This window comes from Panicum virgatum, chromosome 3N (assembly GCF_016808335.1).
Source record: "Panicum virgatum strain AP13 chromosome 3N, P.virgatum_v5, whole genome shotgun sequence".
In the NCBI taxonomy this organism is placed as follows: Eukaryota; Viridiplantae; Streptophyta; class Magnoliopsida; order Poales; family Poaceae; genus Panicum; species Panicum virgatum.
This window is the reverse complement of record NC_053147.1, coordinates 20,011,195-20,033,504: the sequence shown is the minus strand read 5'-3', so window position 1 is coordinate 20,033,504 and position 22,310 is coordinate 20,011,195. Positions and strand designations below refer to the sequence as shown.

Genomic DNA, 22,310 nt, shown 5'->3' with positions numbered 1-22,310 from the left:
AATTTGATTTTGTTGTAGTTGCGGTAGACTGACTGAAAATGCAATGAATGCAATGCCCAAGTAATATTATTTCGAGCTAATCACCTACTGAAAGCATCATATACTGGGAGCTTGGATCAATCCATCGCTAGAAGATACACGAAGCAAATTTAATAGAGGATGAATGTTGGTTAGGTTAACCAGGCTAGTACATACTGCAATTTGTGCTTTGCGTATATTCATATTTGGTGGATGTATTCATGACTAGAGTTCTTTCCTTTTCTAGTACAGAAATATCATCTACCTACCCGGGGAAAAAACAATATACAGATATAATAGAATTCAAGTTTGTGCGAATACTACAAATGCAGTTTTCTGCATTATTGCCATAAAGATTTACGGCCTGTTCGGCTGGCTGGCTCCAGCCAGCGCTGGCTGGGGGCTTGAGCGGCTGGCTGGTGGGACCGGGGGGAGGTCCAGCCAGCCGATACTGCCCAACCGAACAGGCTCTTAGCAGATAATTTTATAAAATGAGATTTGGCAAAAAACCATGGGTACATGGTTGTTGTCAATTATCTGTCTGTGTCCTCAAACAGATTAATTTGGCTCATCCGTCTGAAGCTACCCCTATCACTCCAATCCTGCAAGCACAGCCTAGAGGTAGAATCATAGTCCCACAGCCCGGTGGACATCTGCCGCTGGAGCTTCTTCTTCCTCCCATTTATCCAGTTATTGTGCATGATGAAACAGCCGAGCTCCTTGCAAGCTGATAGTACATCATGCTTCTCCCATAGACCTTTGTAAGCTCCATTGGGGAACAAGTCCCGGTTCAAGAAAACAACAGTCAAGTTTGTGTAGGGCTCCAGGCATTTGTCGTCACTGATGCGGTTTGTTCCATTTTCACCGCACATGACATCGCAGAAACTCGGCTGCTCAGATAAACCAGAATCAGCTGCATGCTTTACTATCATCTGCATCACTGTGACAGTGGCATTGTCTGAGCGAGCAAAGTAGAATCCTGAATTCAATCTCCATGGCGAATTTATGGGACCTATAACCAACAGCAGTGAGAATACACAACAAAAATTAGCAGGGGTCTTACATCTAGAGAATCAACATAACTGAACTACCATATTTCTTTTACGTATTCAATATGCCATATTCATATTTCTAGGTCAAATTTTGTGTCATTTACTTTCTTTTAAGAACTCTGTGCCACCTAAATTAAACTAACTCTTGTTACAGCTGAATTTGACCCAATGGCCAATGATAGATGCAGGTGTGCATTGTCAAGAGAACCAAAACTGGAAGAAACAACAGAAAATTGTAGTCATCACCTGTCTCATTGTATTCATCAGATTGTGCTCCAAATGTAGCAGGCCCAAGCGAGTACAGGAATGGCATTGGATTGTCAAACCAATAAACATCAACATCACTCAGCAGCACATTGTATCCCAGTTTTAGTATCTCCAGAACAATCCGTGACTTCACTTTTGTCACTTGTTGAAAACACTTTGTTCCAAAGTGGCAGTCATCAAAGCTGACGTTCTTTGGTGATAATGGATCTCTGAAAACTGGCAAACCCTAGAATTAGGATTAAACGATTTGAGGTGGTCTGTGGTTTGCAAAGTAAAGAGGTTAAAAATAAAGAATTGGAGAAGAAAGGAGGTGATTTTTTTTAGGGAAGAAAGGAGGTGATTGAAAATAACTACCTGTAAAACTGAGAATTCATAGGTCTCATGGTCTAAGGCACAGACTATAAAATTAGTAACTTTAAGATGACGCAAACAGCAAGCCCAACTCATGAGCATGTCCCTGTAACTTACTCCAGCCACACCAAGGACAACAGACCTATTCTTATCAGCAGCAAGCTCAAGTAGCATGCTCAAAGAATATGGAAGATTAGAGCTGTGCAGATGTCCAGAAGAGCAAATGTTTTCATTCCTCCATAGGCTGCCTCTTCCTCCATGGGCTTTTTCTTCTTTGCTGATAACAAAATCTGACAAAGTGAGCTCGTCAGCTTTGCTGAATAAATAGTCTTCAGATTGCTTTACCACTTTATGCAGCACAGTAGAGTGTTTTCTCGGTAATGGGTAGCAATAGGAGCCATAAATTGCAGCAAGGTGGCAATTGACACTGTACTCCCAGGATCCAGCAGGTAGTCTTTCACTCTTACTCGAGCTCATGCCATACATCGAGCTAAAACTTTCAGGATACAATCCAAGAACCAGACTGCTTGCATCAAAGACAAGTCTCATCTCAGATGATAGAACCTCGTGAGTCAGCCACCAATTATGTGCTCCTCTTCCATAAAGAAACGAAGGCAGAACTCCGGCATGTAAAGGACTGCTCGGACTGTTCCACGCCACAATCATCCCCCTGTCAGAGCTTTCTGGTGCCCACTTGTCAGCTGGAATCTCGCGCAACTAATGGAGACAGAGAACATCTGATCAGCAAGCTACATGTACACAACCGGTGGTAATTTTCTATGAATGTTACATTGTTCATAGATGGAGGAAAAGGTACCTTCCTGAAGCTCACTGTTTTACCATCTGCCTGTACCCAGTGGCTTCCGTTGTCAGCAAGCTGGTAATGGAACTCGGTGATGTTACGCGACATTGCAACAAGGAACCAATCACGATCAACCTTGCTTAAATGCGCCAACGCGTCGATAATTTCGGGAAGAAGGATGATCTCGGCATCGACAAGGACGCAAATGTCGGAGTCAGAGGCAGCTTGTGCTCTCGCGACGATCGAGTGGAAGAACGGCGTCCCCGTGAACCTAAACCAAGGATGAAGACGGCACTGATCAGCTCCATGCTGCAACAGAAATCTCTGAAGAACCGGGTTGAGGGGAGCTTGTATTACGCGAGATTATGAGGTTAGAGGGGTTGGGAATGCGTACGAGGAATCGATGGCCGCATCGACGGTAACCCGGCGCCCGAGCCGGCCGGCGACCGCGAGCGAGGAGGCGTGAGCGCCTAGGAGCACGACGCTGACGTTCCCCGGGAGCGCCAGCCATGAGCGCACCGCCAGCTCCTGCCGCGCCTGCGAGCCCTCCGGCGCCGGGCGCGTCGCTGAGAAGATCGTGACCCTCGGCGTCGCCCCGCTGCCGCTGGGCAGGGTCTCGCGGCTGCCGCCTCCCTCGTGTTGGCGACGGGAGCGCGCGCGGGAGGACGAGGAGGAGAGGCGGAGCACGGCCGCGACGAGGGCGAGGAGGAGGAGGCACCCTACGAGACGCGGGGCGAGCTCCGCGATGCCGCCCCGGGACCTGCGCCCCCCGCGGCGCGGGGGAGCGCGGCGGTGGTGCGAAGGGAGCAGCATCTGGGCGCGCGCCGCGGCGGCCGGGCGGAGGGAGCGTAGAGTAGTTTGTTCGGCTGCTTGGTGGGGCCGACCTGTCATTGAGCGGAGGTCAAAGGACCGAGACACAAACGTTAAGGGCTAGTTTGGAAAAGGAGGGGAGTAGCCCCCGGGAAATCCCTCCCCTGCGGGGGAACCCCGTGCACGATCGTACCCGGGCGTGCTCACCCCACGGGTGGTGTCATCCCGGCAGCATTGCGGTGCTCTCCCACAAGCTAGCAGACCAGGGCGGAGCAGATTGCATTACAGTCAAAAGTTTGTCTCAAATAAGAGATTAGCACTTCAAAAAATCAAAACCTGCAAATACAAAATAATATTCAATTCATTCTCAACCGTTGCATTGCAAGCAAGAGTTTCCATTCATCAAATCCCAACATGTCCCATCCATCCATCACACAGCAGGATAAAATGCTTGAAAAATTCATGAAAAATTCTACTGATTAAAGTACTCAACCATTTGAGCCATGACAAGGATAATAAACCATAACAATATAGGACATAACAAATTTGTCTCTACGATCGATCTCAAGTCTTCAATTAGCAGTTATCAGAGGAACTCAAGGTCGAGGCTGCACTTGCAGGACCCGTAGCAGCAGAAGCAGAAGCACGCAGGGAACAAGCTGCCAAAGGATGAAAAAAAAACAACACTAGGCATAATCAGGAGTAAGAATATGATCAGCATGAATTAAAATTTAACTGTTCACGCAGCACACATGACATACAATGAACTGATGAAGATCATGAAGTTGCATCAGATAGAGCAACATTTTACCATTGACTAGATCAACTACAAATTTCAAGAAAAAAAACTATTGAGATTAAAAGCACTGCTCATAGATATACTTCCTGTTTGCCGGATTGAGTTCTACTACCCATTAACTTGTGTGACAAAGAGTTCTTAGCACGCTACTACAGGCACATCCAACGAGTTTCTAGTGTAGATATAATATTATTTATTAGAAAAATAGTGCTAGCTAGCTTTACTTTAGACCCAATATATTAATTTGGATGAATTAGGAGCTGCCTAATCAATCATATATTGTGCAGAAATTGGTAACTAATTATAAGTAGCAGCAGATCATATATTTTCACAAGGCAATAAGGAGCACCTAGCCAGGTATAGAATAAAACTAGATCATATGGAAATAGCAGCATATAGAATATAGTTGACAGCATATTGGAATAGTAGGTACTAGTTTTTGCTTTTCATCAAACATAACCGCAAATGACAGCCATGGATGCAATTAATACAGCAAAAAATGAATGTTTCAGATGAGATCCTCAATTAAATTTCTTATTTGGAAAAAATAGCATTTCAGGATGAACGATGGTTTCTTAATGAAGCTTACCTGGGCCAACAAAGTTGTACAAAGAGAACAGCAAGTATTAATTAATGAGTACTACTCATGTTAAGCCTTTTCCACGAGCATTACTAAAACTCAAACAATCCAGAGCTATCCCAACAGTCCAACACTATGTAACTACCAGCCAGTAATGTCATGGAAACACAAACAAATAAGTAATATCTGGATTGTCAGTAGCTACTGATCTGTTTGCCTAGTGCTATGAATAGCCTGCAACTACAATTATGCAGTGCAAGGATGACAACCTGCTACTGTGCAAACACTTATGAACTGGATGTGCACAGTACCTGCTAATATGCTTATTCATCCTAGTACTAGAAAATAAAGACTAACAAGCCAATCTCTCCTAGAACATTTAGATTTAGTCCATGCCTGCTCACTGCTCATTCAGTTCTACTCTAAAAAAGCATATTAGCAGTCTAATTTCAAGTGCAAGCCAAACATACCTGATTTTTCTTTAGTTTTTATATCGCACATCCGCTGAGCACTCTGGAAATAATAGCATGTGTAGACGATCAGTAAAGGGTTCATAGCCTACAAGCAGTACTTAAAACTAGTAGCTCATCGATGCAAATATAGTTTATATGGGAACTATAATTATGACTTACTTTCAGAAAAATTGTACCGGGAACTTATAAGAGCCAAAGTCTGCATATGACAGGCAGCAAAAAATTATGATCTTGGTGGCTTCCTTGAGCAGGAGGGTCGTCTGTTATTCCTATTCGGCCTGACTTAGCTTGCTGAATAAGTGTGTAGTGTACTCACATGGATGGATTGGATGGAGACAGACTGCTAACTATCAGACTCTGCTAACTGAAACAAAAAGACTGACATTGAGTACTAAACACAGGGACTACATCCAACAAATACGAATTGTGAACCATCAAAAGCTAAATCAAGCTTTCAGTACCCAAAGCTACTCAATGCATTCTGAACAGTAGTACACAATACATGAGAATTCAATTACTGCAACATAAAAGTTATTAGTACTACTTGCGTAGTATTTCCCCTGGTCACCGAACATGTGCTTTACTATTTGTAAGCTTTTCTTTTTCTCAAAAGCCAATCAAATTCTGCAACAATTGAATGATGGTAACCGAATGAACTAGTATTGGAACCAGCACTCAACCTACCGGTTTCACAAAAAAATTCAGAGACGACTGGCAGCAACGATAGCCTACCGCTGCGGGCAACCACACATCTCACGTCTCAACTAAGGGCTAGTTTGGGAGTACAGACATGGATTCGGAGCCACGGTACATCAGAGTTTGATTGAGATTTACCTGGAACACGAGGTCGACCTAGGAAGGGCCAGGGAAGAGGAAGAGGAGTGCCTGTGTCAGATCTCCCGCTCACTTGTGATCTGCTCCTAATCGCAAGACTTCTTCAGTAGGATCTATAAGAAAAAGATGAGAGGAGAGGAGAGAAGAAACCCTAGCAGGGGCAGAGAGATGAATGGGGATGGGGAGGGGGGAGGGAATCACCTGATACGAAGGATGAAGTGGCTGCAGGGACACCGGCGGAGGAGAACGGCCGTCGCGAGATCGTCGGAGGAGATCGGCAGGCGGTGGCGGCGCTCTGCTGCTCGACCTCGCGACTCCGCGAAGCGAGACGAGGGACGGGGACTTCTCCCCGGTGTGTGTAGGTCGGGCGCGATTCCACGGGGTTATTGGGCTCACCCGGGCCGGAAACCCCCACAGAGCGGGCTTCCAAAGGCGCATGTTGGACTCCGCGGGAAAGAATTCCGCATGGGCTGCCGGCCCGGGGAAACGACGGGGAACCCTGCATGGAACTGGGCTTCCAAACTGGGCCTAACTGAAAGCAAAGCGCTGTAAAGAAAACACAGTAGAGCCTGGAAGCCTTCGGGGGAATACCCGCATAGTCACTTACAGGTGGGGCCATGTGTATATGGGACCACATGTCAGTCGAGTTGTATTTGTCGTCTCAAACGTTTTGAGCAGCTGGAGATTGAGTTCTTCGGCCAAAATCAAGCTTTTTTTTTTGAAGGAAAAATCAAGCTAACTTGCCGCTGCAGAAAAGATGATCGTTAACATGCGGGAACAAATGGGCTGAGTTCGTGGTGCCAGGCCTTCCGACCGGGTGGGCACGGCCCAATCAAGACGGGCTCGTCCCAGTTGGGCCTAATGCGCAGCGATTCATGCATGTACCGGGCAGGAATTTCGAATCACCTTCCAGAAAAAAAAGGAATTTCGAATCACAAGTTTGGACTCGTCCAACGGCCTTCTGCCCCCAAAAGGCCTACGCATTCAATCCCGATCCCCCAGGCCCCTGCAGCCAGCAAGTCAGCAACCCACTGCTCCTCGCCGCGCACCCCACCAGCTGCGTGTGGGTCCAGCGCCCCGCATGCCCGGCCTGTCAGTGACTGGTGGGACGTCAGCTTGCAGTAGATCGGCCATTTAATTCCCACCCGTAGCAGGGCATAGAGCAGGAGCAGGTGGTGGAGGGGAGGGGAGTCCGCGGAGAGGACAGCCCGGCCGACTCCCGCGCGCCTCGGAAACCGTTGTCAAACGGCGTGGCTGGCTTGCTCGGTGCTCGCTGCCGCTGGGCATCAAAAGCTCGTTGAAAAGAAAAGGACTCGATTTTTTTTTTCAAAAAAGAAAAGGACTCGAGCAGGCATGGAGACAGAGGAGCGGAAGGTCGAGGAGCGGAACTGGCACGTGGTCCCCGCACCAATGCGGTCCCACGGGTCAGCCAGCTGCGCGGTGCTGTTACCGGTCGAATAAACCCTGCTTCGTTTTTTTTTTGAACTCAACCCTGCTTCGGTAGCGAAACCTCTTGCTTTGAAGCGAGCGATCGTGGAGACAGGATCCCCGACCCGCTCGGCGTGCCGGGGGTAGCCTCCTCGTGGGCCGGGCCCGTGCGGGGCCCACCGCCCGCCCCTCTCCAGTCTTCTCCCCCGCTCCCCCCTGCCGCTGGCGATCGGTTGAATATGCAAACAGGGCAAGGAAAAGCAGCGTCGGACTCTGTCGTGGTGTGAAAAATCACAGTCGGGTGGTGAAATGCACATGTCTAATCTTAAGTGTAGGATGTGCTTGAGACAGTTAAGGAATGCTCGATCTAGAGGCGTAAGAACACGGAAGCACACAAGGATTTAGAGTGGTTCGGACCGCCGGAGCGTAATACCCTACGTCCACTGTGTGTTGATAGCTTGTGCTCTTAAGAGGTTGAGAACGGGATTGTTCGGAGTGAATCCGAACTTGTGTTGTGTCTGGCTTCACTTGGCTTTGGCTTGGCTTTACGTACTCTTCTCTTTTATATCTCAAGGGGGGAGTGTACATAATCGTTGGGTCCCCGACAGATGGGCCCAGCGATGTAGTATAAAATAACATACTGTACAGACATTATGACGTTGCAGGCGACGGAGACTTTATTCCTGTATTTCCTTGCTTTGCCCGTGAGAATCTTCCGTCCAACATAGTCATGCCCTGTCTTGCCGAAACGGTACCAGGGCGTAGCTTGCGGCGTAGCTTGCCGTGGTCTGCCGCGTAGCTGAACGCCCGTGTAGCTTGCAGCATAAGCGGTATGATGAAAGGGTGTCGTGCCGTCGTATCCATTTAATATGGCAGACGGGCTCTGCGCCGATGTGGTGCATGCGGCTGCACTTTGTACCTCGGTAATATGCGGTCTACAGTGAGGCCTGACAAAAGCTGTCCTGCGTGCCGCGGCGGCAGAGCACGCCTCAACCACCCGCATTTAATGCGGTGGATGGACGAGTCTTCCAGCGGAACACTCGCGCCGCGCCCGCGCCTGTGGGACACGTGGCGGCTCCGGACCCCTCCCGAGCAGCTAGCTGAGTCGAGAGCTCACGGGGTCCGGATAGACACGTGGAGGTCCCGGACCCATCTGCGGGAGTCCGGATGGCACGTGGAGGTCCCGGACCTACCTGCGGGGGTCTGGGTCCGCGGCCCCATGTGCTGAGCATTTCCACCTCTGGGACACGTGGTGACACCGGACCCATCCCCGAGCGGGATGCGGGTCCGGGACCGTTGGTCCGGTGAGATGGAGTCGGACCCCAGGGGTCCGGCTGCTCAGCTCCTTAGGGCGTAGTTACGGATAACTACGCGAGTCTTGGCACAGTAGGAGTGGCTACCCCAGTTTCAGGGTACCGAAAGAGGCCCCCGGGCCCGTCTCGGGAGAGGCAACGAACCCGCAGGTGGGGCCACTACTGTGAGCAACTTGGCTGCTTCTGGCGCCCAGCGGTGCGCGCCACAAGGGTCTTGTCTTGCGCCGTCCATCCTTTGGGTCACCTACTGCATCATCACGTTTGGACCTGCACATGACTCAAAGTAGATGCTTAGTAGCGTGCCCACGGGTCCCAAATCCTGTTGGCTGTGATCCTTTGAGATAGACAGTTAAGCTCAGTGAACGGAGCTCAAGGGGCCGGCCTTTAGATTAAGAGAAAGTCTGGACCTCCAGGTTCCCAGTCCTAGATACTACGTCACTCATTCACAGGAGGTGGTGCGTGCAGGCTTAGGGTACGAAACCAGGCTAAGCGGCTACACGGCTCCGGGCCTCCCCAGAGAATGAGTGCGCTTCTCTGAACCTGCAGGTTCCCAGGGGTCCAAACCCCTCTCTTCCATGAGGGGTCCCGAGCTAAGTCACTAACTAGCCAACTCAATTCGGACCACAATCACCGCGCAAGAGTAAGAAACCACGTGGGGGTTAGCGCAAACAGAATGCGTAGATTGAAATTGGAATGTAACATCCTTAGAGGCGAACTGAGAATAAACTTTTCCTTTATAACTAGATGTACATGAGATGTGCGATGTAAGCCAGAACACGGGTTTATGAGGCCGGAGCTGTCCGGACCTCCAGGCCCCCAGTCTTAGGTACTACGGTACTCGCCATAGGGAGGTAGAGCATGCAGGCTTAGGGTACGGAACCAGACTAAGCGGCTACACGGCTCCGAACCTCCCCGGAGGGTGAGTACGCTTTCCTGAACCTGATTCGCAGAGGTCCGGACCCCTCCACAAGTGAGGCTCACCGGACTGGGCCTCTAAGGGTAGGACTACCTAGTTACAAAGAAAAAAGGTTTTATTCCCTACTGAGCCTCTAAGGGTAGGACTTACAGAGATCTAGAGTCGGGGGTGCGACAGGAGTCGGCTTTACGTCGGAGAGAGCCACCAGAGTCGGCTTAGTGCGACCGGAGTGGGCTTTCCGCCGGAGTCGGCTTTCCGCCAGAGCGGGCTTGGTGCGACCGGAGTCGGCTTTCCGCCAGAGTGGGCTTCCTCACATGAGTGAGGTATGCTGCGAGCTGGGATTTGTTGAATCTGTGCTCCCCCAGACCTGCTTGATGACGAGCTGGGAGAGCATGACCCGCTGTCGCCATCCTGCTGACGCGGGCGCTTGCCGTGCGAGTTCTGGCCCCCGGGCGCTCGCCACCTGAAACATGGTGATGCCGAGCCGATGATCAAGCGAAAGCCAAACAGCCCCTACCTGGCGCGCCAAATATCGTGGTGTGGAAAATCACAGCCAGGTGGCGGAATGCACCCGCCTAATCCTAACTGTAGGATGTGCTTGGGGGCAGTCAAGGAATACTCGATCTAGAGGCGTAAGAACACGGAAGCACACAAAGATTTAGAGTGGTTCGGGCCGCCGGAGCGTAATACCCTACGTCCATTGTGTGTTGTATTGCTTGTGCTCTCAAGAGGTTGAGAACGAGATTGTTCGGAGTGAATCCGAGCTTGTGTTGTGTCTGCCTTCACTTGACTTTGGCTTGGCTTTACATACTCCTCCCTTTTATATCTCAAGGGAGGAGTGTACATAGCCGTTAGGTCCCCGACAGATGGGCACAGCGATGTAGTATAAAATAATATCCTATACAGATATTATGGCGTTGCAGGCGACGAAGACCTTATTCCAGGATTTCCTTGTTTTGCCCGTGGGAATCTTCCGTCCGGCATAGCCATGCCCTGTCTTGTCGAAATGGCGCCAGAGCTTAGCTTGCGGTAGCCTACCGCGTAGCTGAACGTCTGTGTAGCTTGCGGCGTAGACGGTATGATGAAAGGGTGCCGTGCCGTCGTATCCATTTTATGCGGCAGACGGGCTCTGCGCGGATGCGGCGCATGCGGCTGCACTGTGTACCTCGGTAATATACGGTCTACAGTGAGGCCTGACAAAAGCTGTCCCGCGTGCCGCGGCGGCAGAGCACGCCTCAACCACCCGCATTGAATTCGGTGGGTGGGCGAATCTTCCAGCAGAAGACTCGCGCCTGCGCCTGCGGGACACGTGGCAGCTCCGGATCCCTTCCGAGCAGCTAGCTGAGCCGAGAGCTCACTGGGGTCCGGATAGGCACACGGAGGTCCCGGACCTATCTGCGGGAGTCCGGGTGGCACGTGGAGGTCTCGGACCTACATGCGGGGGTCCGGGTCCGCGGCCACAGGTGCTGAGCATTTCCACCTCTGGGACACGTGGTGACACCGGACCTGTCCCCGAGCGAGAAGCGGTTCCGGGCCCGTTGGTCCGGTGAGATGGAGTCGGACCCAAAAAGTCCGGCTGCTCAGCTCCTTTGGACGTAGTTACGAATAACTAGGCGAGTCTTAGTACAGTAGGAGTGGGCACCCAGTTTGCAGGTACCGACAGACTCCTTTTTGACTCTTTCTTTCGGGGAGGAATGAAAACGCTCCCCCAGATTTGAACGTTGAGCTGGAGCTTAACAAATTCGAACGTTTTCCGTGCACACGAGTCCTACCCTTTTCATTTCACAAGACAGTACTAAGGAGACACCTGATTTGTTTTTTTATAACTAGTAGGCTCAAAGCTCGCACGGAGGGTCGGGGGGGGGGGGGGGGGGGGGGGGGCGTACCGTGTCCTCCGATCCGTGATCACGTTACCGCAGCACGGAACATGACGTGTGCGATTTAAGATTCCGTAACACGAGCACGAGGGCAATCTTTGTGAGGAACAGTTGCGGCAGCAGGCCGTCAGAGCGAGAGCTGTCAGCGCAGCTGGCCTCAGGAGAAGGGCGCTTGCGGCAAGGCGAGCAACCTTGACCGGCCGCGGCCTGCCCTCCCCTTGCGCGTCGCATTTACACCGCGCCTCCCGAGGAGGCCAGCGGCAGCGGTAGCAGCGCCCAGCGCGCACCACAGCCAGCGGCGAGCGGCGAGCGGCGAGCGGCGAGTTCTTTAAGGAAGCGGCAGGCCGCCTTTGCCCGGCTTGGCTTGGAGTGGGAGTCGAGTGGCTTGCCTTCTCGGAGAAGACAAGCGAGCATTCTTGTCTTCCTCGCTCTCTCCTGCTTTCCTTCCTGTCCTGTTTCTACTTTCTACTAGTAGTAGCAGCAGCCAGCAGCCAGCAGCCAGCCGCCGCCTCTGCCTGTGCGGGAGGAGGAAGAGGGAGGAGGAAGCAGGGTTGGGAGAGGGAGGGAGAGATGAGCGTGACCAAGTTCATCAAGTGCGTGACGGTGGGCGACGGCGCGGTGGGCAAGACCTGCATGCTCATCTGCTACACCAGCAACAAGTTCCCCACGGTACGCGCGGGCGCCTGCTTCCCTTCCCTCCTCCATTCGCGGCGCCGCCCATCTCCTCCCCCGTGAGATTCACTCTGCTCGATTTGGCGCTCATCTTTTGGGTCGTTTCTTCTCACCTCCCCGTACAGACCTGGCAGTTCAGTGGTAGGAGCGGTACATTTTTCAGTTTGTTTCTGAATCCAAGCTGGTTCGTTTGATGTTTTCCGGAATTAGTAGTGGGCACTTTAAACTCACTCATCATCACCATGTGTATTCTGCTTCATCTGCTCCTGTCCCTTTCCTCTTCGGGAATCATCAGTTTGCGATGCGCATTCAGTTCCCTGGTTGCTGAAACTGACGGCGCTCTGCTCGCGATTTCTGGCAGGACTACACCCCCACGGTGTTCGACAACTTCAGCGCCAACGTCTCCGTGGATGGCAACATCGTCAACTTGGGGCTCTGGGACACTGCTGGTACTGCCTCCTCCCATTTCGCAGCTCAGCCTTTACCACGGTGGCTCAATGTCTGAAATTGCTCTGTCTGTTCTATTCGTTCAGGGCAAGAGGACTACAGCAGGCTGAGGCCACTGAGCTACAGGGGGGCAGACGTGTTCGTGCTGGCCTTCTCCCTGATCAGCAGGGCAAGCTATGAGAATGTTCTTAAGAAGGTATGCAAATATGATCGGCAAGTGCTTTGTTTGGTGGGTATCTGTTTGTAGGGAGACTGGAAGAGAACCCGAGAATTAGAAAGCCTGGTGTTGTAGTGCAGATAAGATCAGCAGTTGCCTATGTAGGGGAGGGGGGGATGATCCAGGAAAACCTGATTTTCCAGTGTAGATTTCAGATATCTCAATCTCTGACACATGATAATGATACTGAACAAAGTAGCTGCAGAAGAGCATTATTTTTTCTTGTGACTGACCACCTTGGGTAGTATTCCTAGAAGTATATTTGCAGTTTCTGATTTTCAGATTATGTGCTTATCATTGCTGGAGCATTATGAACTGATCATTCTATTTCTGACCAAACAGTGGGTGCCAGAGTTGCGCAGATTTGCACCCAATGTTCCAGTTGTTCTTGTTGGGACCAAGTTAGGTGAGGAAAATCTGAATGTGGCCTTGATTCAATGAAGTTTAATGCCCCATATTCGTTGTCATGATTGTTCTTCCAAGTTCCAATAGCTAATCAAGGAATTTGGTTGGATTGTCCAGATCTCCGTGACCACAGAGCCTACCTTGCTGACCATCCCGGAGCTTCAACAATCACAACAGCACAGGTTAGCTCTTTCATCGTCTACTTACTTTTAAGTGCTGAATGCTGTATCATACCAGCTGAATGCTGTTATTCTTATCCCTCTTACTCTTGTTATGCAGGGTGAAGAACTGAGGAAGCAGATTGGTGCTGCAGCTTACATCGAGTGCAGTTCCAAAACGCAACAGGTAGTCATGTCCTACTTTGAATATAGATTATTGTTTGGTTAATTTGAGTTTTGACTTTTGACATATATATACTGACCTTTGTAATGATGTGTTGGCCATACTAGAATGTCAAGGCTGTCTTTGATACTGCCATCAAAGTGGTCCTTCAGCCCCCTCGGAGAAGGGAGGCAATGCCTGCTAGGAGGAAAAGTAGGCGCGGCTCCGGATGCTCCATTATGTAAGCTTCATCTTTCTATCGTTTACTAGTTGGATCATGATGATACTAGACTGTTATAGTGATTTCAAACCAGTGAAATCTTAACATCCATTTTTGAAGACTTGAGATAAATTGAGAATGTACAAGTCTGCAAAAACTGGCATATACTTCTATTACATCGAGAAGCCGCCTGGCTTACTACAGTTCAAACTTCAAAACAAAATTTTGGAGCGAATGATGAAACTGATTTTCTTGTAATGACTCTGCTTGTCCCGCAGGAACCTGATGTGTGGCAGCACGTGTGCTGCTTAGGAGGTCGAGGCCTCGAGGGAGTTGAAAACGTGAATGTGTGTATCTGTTGTGTACTTGTGGGCTTGTGGCAAGTGAATTTGCTATAGACTGGGACAGCATGGATACCTGCTGCTCTTGCTTTTCCTTGGCTCTTCAATATGCTTGGGTTTTTAGGCTTAGTGCGTCAGGACTGACTGACCAGACTTCAGTGTCATGTAAGAAGTTTGTTAGACGAGGATTGCTGTAATGTTTTGCAAGAGGGATGTGGTATAAGTACTTAGTACTAAGATAAAGACCAGTCCTAATGAAAGTTTCCTGGTATTAAATTCTATGCCACGTTATTAATTTTGCTAACATGGTAAGGAGAGAGAAAGAGGAAGTTTTATGGGATGAAAGCCCATAAAACTCAGCCGGCATAGTTACTGGTTCTTATTCTTGGTAACTGCAATGGGATTGGATCAAGTAAGCCAGAGCGTGTTCAAGGATACTTGGCATTACTTTGTTACAAATTCTCTAACTTTACCGGTAAATGTAGCCAGAAAAGGCGTAAGCTAGGCTGCGTTAGATATAGCCCAATTTTGAAATTTCAATTGCTTGAACCAACAATTCTCTAACTTTACCGGCAAATGTAGCCAGAAAAGGTGTAAGCTAGGCTGCGTTAGATATAGCCCAATCTTGAAATTTCAATTGCTTGAACCAACAAACAATTGGCAAAGGGATTTAGCGGTTCTAAAAGATATCATGGAGTCAAGAAGAATGCTCTGATTGGCAAAGGGATATTTGATGGTGACATTTATAAAAAAAACACATTCCAATCAAGCTCTGCTAACCACTACAGCCATGGCTTTATTCCGCGCCTATAAATTTCATCATCAGACGGGTAATGCACATGTATGCCTTTGGCCTGTTCATTTTCGCAACATGTCTCTCAGCTTTTCTGTGGCTGACCTCAGTTCAGCAGCAATACCTACTTCATTGGCCGAGTGGCCTGCATCTGGGACCACCTGCATCCAGTAGAGGAATTATAAGTGTAAGTGGTCAAATTTACCAGGGATTAAGAGCATAAGGTACAAATTGGAAAATTCTAGTCAATATGCCAAGGGTTCTGAATATTGGTTATGCAGATGCCAGGTGTGTCCAACAGTGGTATGCAATACCATATTAGCTCTTGTTAAATCACGCAGAGAATTATTGCTTAGCAAACATGTTGGAAATGATTAGTCATATGGCACATCACAAGTCAAATAAAGATGTCTATAAATATTTAGTATGGCGCTCGTCAAAAGTACAAACACAGCATGTCTTCCAGCTTCAGTTAGTGGCCATATACTATCAAAAAAGTTTAAGACTTAAAAAAAACACAATCAATTGACAGTGCCCTATGTTGATTGAAAAAAAGCAAGACGACACCAACTTTCGCCACTGGTTCATCGTCAAAAGTACAAACACAGCATGTCTTCCAGCTTCAGTTTAGTGGCCATATACTATCAAAAAAGTTTAAGACTTCAAAAAACCACAATCAATTGACAGTGACCTATGTTGATTGAAAAAAAGCAAGACGACACCAACTTTCGCCACTGGTTCATTCAAGACCCAAACTCTTTGGAGAAACTATTTTGTGCTCCAATATTAACATTCCAATTAAAACCAGCTCCATCCATGAATATAGCATATGGTATTTAGAAGAATGTTTGAAGCGTCGTTGTACCTTGAATTCTGCTTCAGGCCAAGCTTTATGAAGATCCCAAGCACACATCATGGGGCAACAAACATCATAACGCCCCTGCAACAAAATAAGTAATCAGGTACGAGCACACTGGCACTTTTTAGCGGTTTCATTTCCATCATGGTTTTGAGGTTCCAACTTATTCAGGCAACAACGCAAGACAACAAAAACTTAAATGATTGTACAGAAGTGTAATGATAATTGAAGGTAAACGAGGATGAAGAGCTACAGGCAATGTGCAGCCTTGATGCGTGAAACATAACATGTACCATTTACCCATGCATTACTGATATGCACAGATATACCCAGCTAGCAGCAGATGCACATGGATATTGTGTAAACAACAAAGTTTAATGACAAGCATACCTGTACAATAAAAGCTTTAATATGTCGAATCTTGTCAACATTGTCTAATAGATATGAGTCCGAGGGTAAAAATCCCTTATTCACAAAATAGTGATTTTCAATCCTTGCAAATGCCTGCAAAAATGAATCGTGTGACAACAAATAAAAGGGAGTATGTCATTCGACCACATAACTCATAGAAACATCAAACCTGCCTTAGAAAGAAATATGTTGCAAATGAATTTTAAATACAAAGTCACTGCAGATTTCTACAGCCATCGGTTGCAACGGTTTATTAGCATTATGGCATATGTTTCAAATTGTAATTATACAATGATTGCTTATTGACTAATATTGAGCGTATAAACAATTTAATTTTGTACAGGTCCCTTGAAGGACATATTATTCTCAATCTCTATACAAAGCTAAAGATCAGAATGAAAGCTGGAAAAAATGAACACATTAAGTTGGTGAAACAAAAGGAATTGGAATAATAATGGTAATGATACTAAAAAAAAGATGCTTGTTAGAAGACTTGCCAGTGAAAACTTGTCATCTTCCCCTCGTTTAATGTTATCATTATTTTGGATAAGATGCGCAGTCATCATCTCCCACATTGTCCATCGCTTCGCAGCTTCAATCTAATTGGGAAAAGGTATGTGTCTCTTTATCAAAAGAATCATGAAAGGCTACCGGTATCTTCTGAGTAATAACATGGAAAAAGAAATTAAGAAACTACAGGAAGGCATACAAGTATGTTAGACATATTTACTTGTTCGGGACCATCATACCTGAACGGTAGGATCAGATGAAGTTAGCCTTTTGCTATATGCAGCTATGAAACAATTCCTTTCCTCCTCAGGAATAAAATCTCTAAATGGTTCCCATGCTGCAGATTTGAAACTAAAGTTATTAATATACTCAAACAAAAGCGGTTACAGCCACATAGGTTGTTTTTTCTTTCATAAAATTAGAAAGTAATAATTTAAGCGAACAACAGAACACATTTTTGTTTGCCATTTAACTTCAAGTATAGTCGTTGAAAAGGATGATGACATGATTAATAAAAGTAGCCAGTATTATTCTGGAACAGTGAAAAATGATTTGGTAATACGAAGCACTTTTTTCTCTACGACACAAAATTGAGAACACAAACCATCTGGGAAAATGGCTGCTGCACCACCCTCATAGAACCAATCAAGCTCCTTTTTCCTAAGCAAGAAAATTCCTCTTAGAACAATGCCAGTGACCTGGTGAGCATGTAAGGAGTGTTAATTAGATCCACAATATAGCTTCTGTGCATACCTGTAAGCTATACAAGTTTCAGGTGCAATAGAAATGGAATGGACGATAAATCACTTGCCTTATCAGGGTGTGTCTGACTGTAAGCAAGAGCCAAGGTGCTTCCCCATGAACCACCAAACACCTACATTATATCAGAACAGTAAGTTCCACTGCAGAAGAGTGAGTAACCAAAGCTGATGGGGGAAAGAAAAGATAATTGCCTGCCATTCAGGGATGTCAAGATGTTCCCTGAGCTTCTCAATGTCAGCTACCAAGTCCCAAGTAGTGTTCTGCTCCAAGCAAGCATGGGGAGTACTTCTGCCTGCGCCCCTCTGAAACCACAGAAAACCCATATTAAACAACTAAATGGAATCCTCTAGCAATAACGACAAACAAGGACGCGAGAGTGAGAGAGTGGACAAGGTGACCTGGTCGAACAGAACGATCCTGTAGAACTCCGGGTCGAAGAACCTCCTGTTGCCAGGCGACGTGCCGGCGCCGGGACCCCCGTGGAGGAACACCACCGGCTGCAAAAATCGACGGGATGAGAAGCTACACGGTCGGTCCTGTGCAATCCGTGGCTAATAACAGGAGGGGCAGCGAATTCGGAAACAAAATGCCCCCCGGCATCTCACAATCCGAAACGGAAGAGGGGAGAAATCAGAAATCAGACGCTCACATGGCCCTGGGGATTCCCGGACTGCTCGTAGTAGATGGTGTGGACGTCGGAGACCTTGAGGAACCCGGTGTCGTATGGCTCGACCTGCGCGTACAGGCCCTTCACCTCGGACGGGTCCATCTCCATCCGCGCGGCGGCCGGGGCGGAGGAGACGCTCGCGCGGCAGCGGCGGCGCGTGCCTTCCGCCTGCAGGTGCAGGCGACCCAAACCCCGTCCCCCTGCAGAGAGCGGCGCCGGAAACCACGTCAGGACTCGGGAACCCGTGTGTGCCGCTCGTCGAGGACGGCGGGGTGGATAAGGCCGGGGATCGCGGTGGCAGGGGGGTTCTCGTGGCGAGGAGGCGGCGGTTACCTGGCGGCGTGCGCGAGAGGCGTGGGGGAGTGGGGCGGTGGGCGCGGAGCGGGGAGGCGAGGGCGTGGGGGAAGCGGCCGATGATCATTTGACTGCGGCCGATCGGAGGGGAGGGGTGGTTGGCACCTGGTATGGTAGAGTGGTAGAGACGTAGAGCCTAGCCGGCCGGTGGTTTATTAAAAGTAAACTGTGGTTTGGATGAATGATTCTCTTGTTAATCGTTAAGTGACCAGTGATTACATATTTATACTCCGGAACAGACGCGCCGGTTCGGAAGGACACCCCCTTCCGAACGGCTTATTCACGTACGGACGCGTCCTGTCATTAGAGGACGCTAATGACGGGATTAACTAAGTCACGTGGTAATCACGTGATTAACTAATTAATCACATGTTAATTATTTCTAACACTCCTCCTAGATTAATTAGCTTCAAGTATGCTTCATGTAATCCTTGTTCTATGTTTTTGAGAATATTCAAAATAATAGGAAAAACTCCTCCAAAAACCTTGAAGGAAAAATATGAGGAGAAACTACCTTATCTATTGATATGCCATGAAAAACTCCTTAAACCTGATAGGAAAATGAGGAGAAAATAATATAGCATATATGTAATCTCTTTCTCCTAAAATCCAGTGGGAAAAAATGTGAGAAAGATTAATATATCTTTGATATCTCCTTAAAAACCCCGGTGGGGAAAATCAGAGATAGATATATATCCTTGTGTTGATATTGTCTCGTTAAAAACCTCTATGAGAAATTGAAAAAACTCATGTAGGAAAAGAGTACAATACAAGGTATATTCAGGTCTAGTATAAGATAATTCTCCCCCTGAACATCACATCTTAACTTTCATCTCAAAGGATTACTTGTTAGATTCATATGTCATAAATGACGATATACAATGAATCATTATAGCAAAACAAATTTTCATAATCATGAAAATATGTCCAGTCAATTGTACCACAATTAATTGACCGATTCAGTCAAGAATTGACTTCAGTAAAACACAATATAAATTTGATTTAGAATACAAAATCCAAGTAGGATTGATTCTATCTTTGATCCAAAAGTTCAATGTCCAAATAGGGACTAGTTATGTTTGAATCTTTTAAATTCATTTGATCCACGAAAATAAGTTAGAACATAATTTCCACAACTATATATTTAGGTTCTGTGTGAAACCTTTATGCTACCAGCTCTTGCTTATTCACCACCTTAAAAAGGAAACAATATGAGAAATCCCTTATCACATGTGGAGCAAGTGCAATTCTACTTTAATTGCTTACACAAAATTTGACCAATTAGATTCAGAATTCAAAGCACCGTATGGGCTGATTATGTCTGAATCTGCTTAGGATTTTTTGATCATTCGTATATGGCAATATAGTAGAGAAAAATTATGTCGACATTTAGTAGCCTTTAAACAATACAATAAATATTGCTTGTGGAAATATTCCTCATTTAACTCCATGTATTTCCCAAAGGTACGGAATTAAGCGTTCTCATTAGCCTAGCACATATTAAGCGCATAGTTGTGCAGGACTTTTGATATATGTACAAGGTATCCATAAGTTGGTAACTCTTGTGGCATACTTCTCCCCCTCATATCTAGATTTGGGGTTTGAGTGGTTTGTTTGGTACCTCCACTCTTTCTGTCACAAAATTATAATCGGATTTACCACCTTGATAGTAAATAAAATTAGTGGATTATTAGCAAGTGCATTGCAAATGGTGCACTGCTTAAAGTTAGTACGTGAATATGAGGGCGAATGTGCATACATTCATTCCTGGCATTTTAGTGGAGGAGGTGCATCACCTATAGGTAATCTATGATGATTCTTAACTAAAAGTTCATCATGTTTTTCAGCCTGAATTAATGTCTGTATGAGTTCAGAATAAACTTGAAAGTTGTGTTGACGAAACTGTTGCTTTAAGAGCCTATCAGCAGCAGGAAGCATAGTTGATAGAGTTTTCTCTATCTTTTCCTCATCTGTAGGTTCTTTATCACAAAATTTCAATTTTGAGCAAATTTTGTGAAGGGCGTTGTCGGTACCCTGTAACAGGGATACCCACTTTTACTGCGGCAAGGCAGGCGCGTAGTTATCCCTAACTGCGCGCAACGGACGGAGTAGCCAGGCCCCACGGGTCAGGCTCTTTCCTCACCAAGCCAATGGCCCCGGACTTGTCCTCCGCCTGGGGATGGGTCCGGAGACGCCACGTGCCCCTAAGGAAGGAAAACTCCGAGCTGACAGCCGAGGCCTCGGACCCCCCATAGGGGTCCGGGACCTCCTGCGTCCATCCGGACCTCCCTTACCGCGTGGGGGTCCGGAGCCGCCACGTGTCCCGGAGGCACGGGCGCGGACTCGTGCGCAAGTCTTCCGCTGGAAGACTCGCGCACCCACCGCATTTAATGCGGATGGTTGAGGCGTGCTCTGTCGTCGCAGAGCGCGGGACAGCCTTTGCCAGGCCTCACTGTGCATCGCGTATTACCAAGGTACACAGTGCAGCCGCCTATGCCGCACCCGCGGAGAGCCGTCTGCTGCATTAATTGGATACGACGGCACGACACTTTTCCATCATGCCTCCTACGCCGCAAGCTATGCGGCCCGTTCAGCTACGTGGCAGGTGACGCCGCTAGCTATGCCTGGCGCCGCTCCGACAAGACAGCGCCTGGACACGCCGGACGGAGGATTCCGGGAGCAGGCAATGGAATCCAGGAGAGGGATATCCTTCGCCTGCGACACCATAATTATGAACAGTACGTTATCTTGTACTGCATCGTTGGGCCCACCTGTCGGGGTCCCAACGACCATGTACGCGCCCCCTTGAGATAAAAAGGGAGGCGCTCGCTGTACACACAGGCTCTCGCGGACTCTCTCGAGGCAAGGCAATACAACACACAGTGGACGTAGGGTATTACGCTCCGGCGGCCCGAACCACTCTAATCCCGCTGTGTTCATCGTGTTCTTGAGCGAGATCGAACTAGGACTAGCTAACCCCCGAGTACACACCCTCTGGGCTTAGGCGGGTGCCTTCCGCCACCCGGCTGTGGTTTGCAGCACCACGACATTTGGCGCGCCAGGTAGGGGCATCTAGCTGGTCGCAGTTCATCTCTTCCTCGTCTCCATGGTTCGTGTGGACGACGTGGAGATGACTAAGGGTGTGGCGTCCTCCACACCACACGCCTCTCGCATTCCTGCTCCAGGGGTAACTGTGCCCGTGGAGCAGCCACCATCGGCGGCAGCGCGCGCTGCTCGCCGGCAAGGGTCAGGGCGGCCGTCACGGGCCCCTCACAGGCTTTGAGCGGTGGAGCGCTGGCGGCGGCTAGGGAGTTGTTTCGCAACCCTCCGGCTGCTGCAGCCTCGCCAGACGCCCTGAGGCAGTGGCGGGACGACGTTGACCGTCTCCTCCATCTGGCTCAGGCCTCCCCCAGTTCTGCAAGGACTGGGCAATGACCTCCGCCCGGCAATGCGGTGGTACCTTACCACCAGCGCCAGGGCGGTGCGTCGGCGTCCGTGCGCTCCCCCACCATGAGGGGTGCACGAACAGAAGACCTGCGGGCGGAGCTCAACCGCCGGCGCGCAGGAGAGGATGCCCGCATCTCCGTCGAGAGGGCGCGAGAGCGCCGTCTCAACATTGAAGGTCGCAACCTCAATGCCGACTTGGACGTGGTGGCACCCAAGCCCCCGGTGAACGCTTGGATACAGTCGGGCGCACCAGTGGCTGGGGTGGGCTGCGCTGCGCTGGCGGAGCACCTCCGTGCCGTGGTATGGCCGTCCAAGTTCCGCCCGCACCTGCCGGAGAAGTACGACGGTACCACTAATCCGTCGG

General features: G+C 48.7%; 3 protein-coding genes and 1 long non-coding RNA gene across 5 annotated transcripts; 1 reads left to right on the top strand and 3 right to left on the bottom strand.

The window, feature by feature from the left end:
• Positions 1 to 207: 207 nt before the first annotated feature.
• Positions 208 to 3,425, bottom strand: LOC120664944 (beta-arabinofuranosyltransferase RAY1-like). The gene is made up of 5 exons (XM_039944334.1): positions 2,885 to 3,425; positions 2,506 to 2,761; positions 1,692 to 2,405; positions 1,317 to 1,563; positions 208 to 1,030 (listed from the first exon to the last, which is right to left on the bottom strand). Exons 1-5 carry the CDS (start codon positions 3,379 to 3,381, stop codon positions 552 to 554), a joined length of 2,193 nt encoding a protein of 730 aa, XP_039800268.1. The 5' UTR covers positions 3,382 to 3,425; the 3' UTR covers positions 208 to 551.
• A 218-nt stretch (positions 3,426 to 3,643) lies between these two features.
• On the bottom strand, positions 3,644 to 6,363 carry LOC120664943. 2 transcript variants are annotated; one of them, XR_005671061.1, is made up of 6 exons: positions 6,188 to 6,363; positions 5,987 to 6,099; positions 5,469 to 5,516; positions 5,312 to 5,351; positions 5,150 to 5,192; positions 3,644 to 3,959 (listed from the first exon to the last, which is right to left on the bottom strand). It is a non-coding gene; the product is annotated as an uncharacterized LOC120664943 (long non-coding RNA). The 2 variants fall into 2 exon arrangements; XR_005671060.1 differs by having other exon boundaries at positions 5,312 to 5,516.
• A 5,294-nt stretch (positions 6,364 to 11,657) lies between these two features.
• On the top strand, positions 11,658 to 14,433 carry LOC120664942 (rac-like GTP-binding protein 2). The gene is made up of 8 exons (XM_039944333.1): positions 11,658 to 12,189; positions 12,554 to 12,641; positions 12,726 to 12,835; positions 13,199 to 13,262; positions 13,379 to 13,443; positions 13,541 to 13,606; positions 13,711 to 13,823; positions 14,081 to 14,433. Exons 1-8 carry the CDS (start codon positions 12,091 to 12,093, stop codon positions 14,112 to 14,114), a joined length of 639 nt encoding a protein of 212 aa, XP_039800267.1. The 5' UTR covers positions 11,658 to 12,090; the 3' UTR covers positions 14,115 to 14,433.
• Positions 14,434 to 14,758: 325 nt separating this feature from the next.
• Positions 14,759 to 18,630, bottom strand: LOC120664941 (proline iminopeptidase-like). Its single transcript, XM_039944332.1, has 11 exons — positions 18,479 to 18,630; positions 18,128 to 18,345; positions 17,877 to 17,975; positions 17,670 to 17,780; positions 17,528 to 17,590; positions 17,321 to 17,414; positions 16,956 to 17,053; positions 16,704 to 16,805; positions 16,186 to 16,299; positions 15,802 to 15,876; positions 14,759 to 15,097 (listed from the first exon to the last, which is right to left on the bottom strand). Exons 1-11 carry the CDS (start codon positions 18,564 to 18,566, stop codon positions 15,002 to 15,004), a joined length of 1,158 nt encoding a protein of 385 aa, XP_039800266.1. The 5' UTR covers positions 18,567 to 18,630; the 3' UTR covers positions 14,759 to 15,001.
• Between the last annotated feature and the right edge of the window lie 3,680 nt (positions 18,631 to 22,310).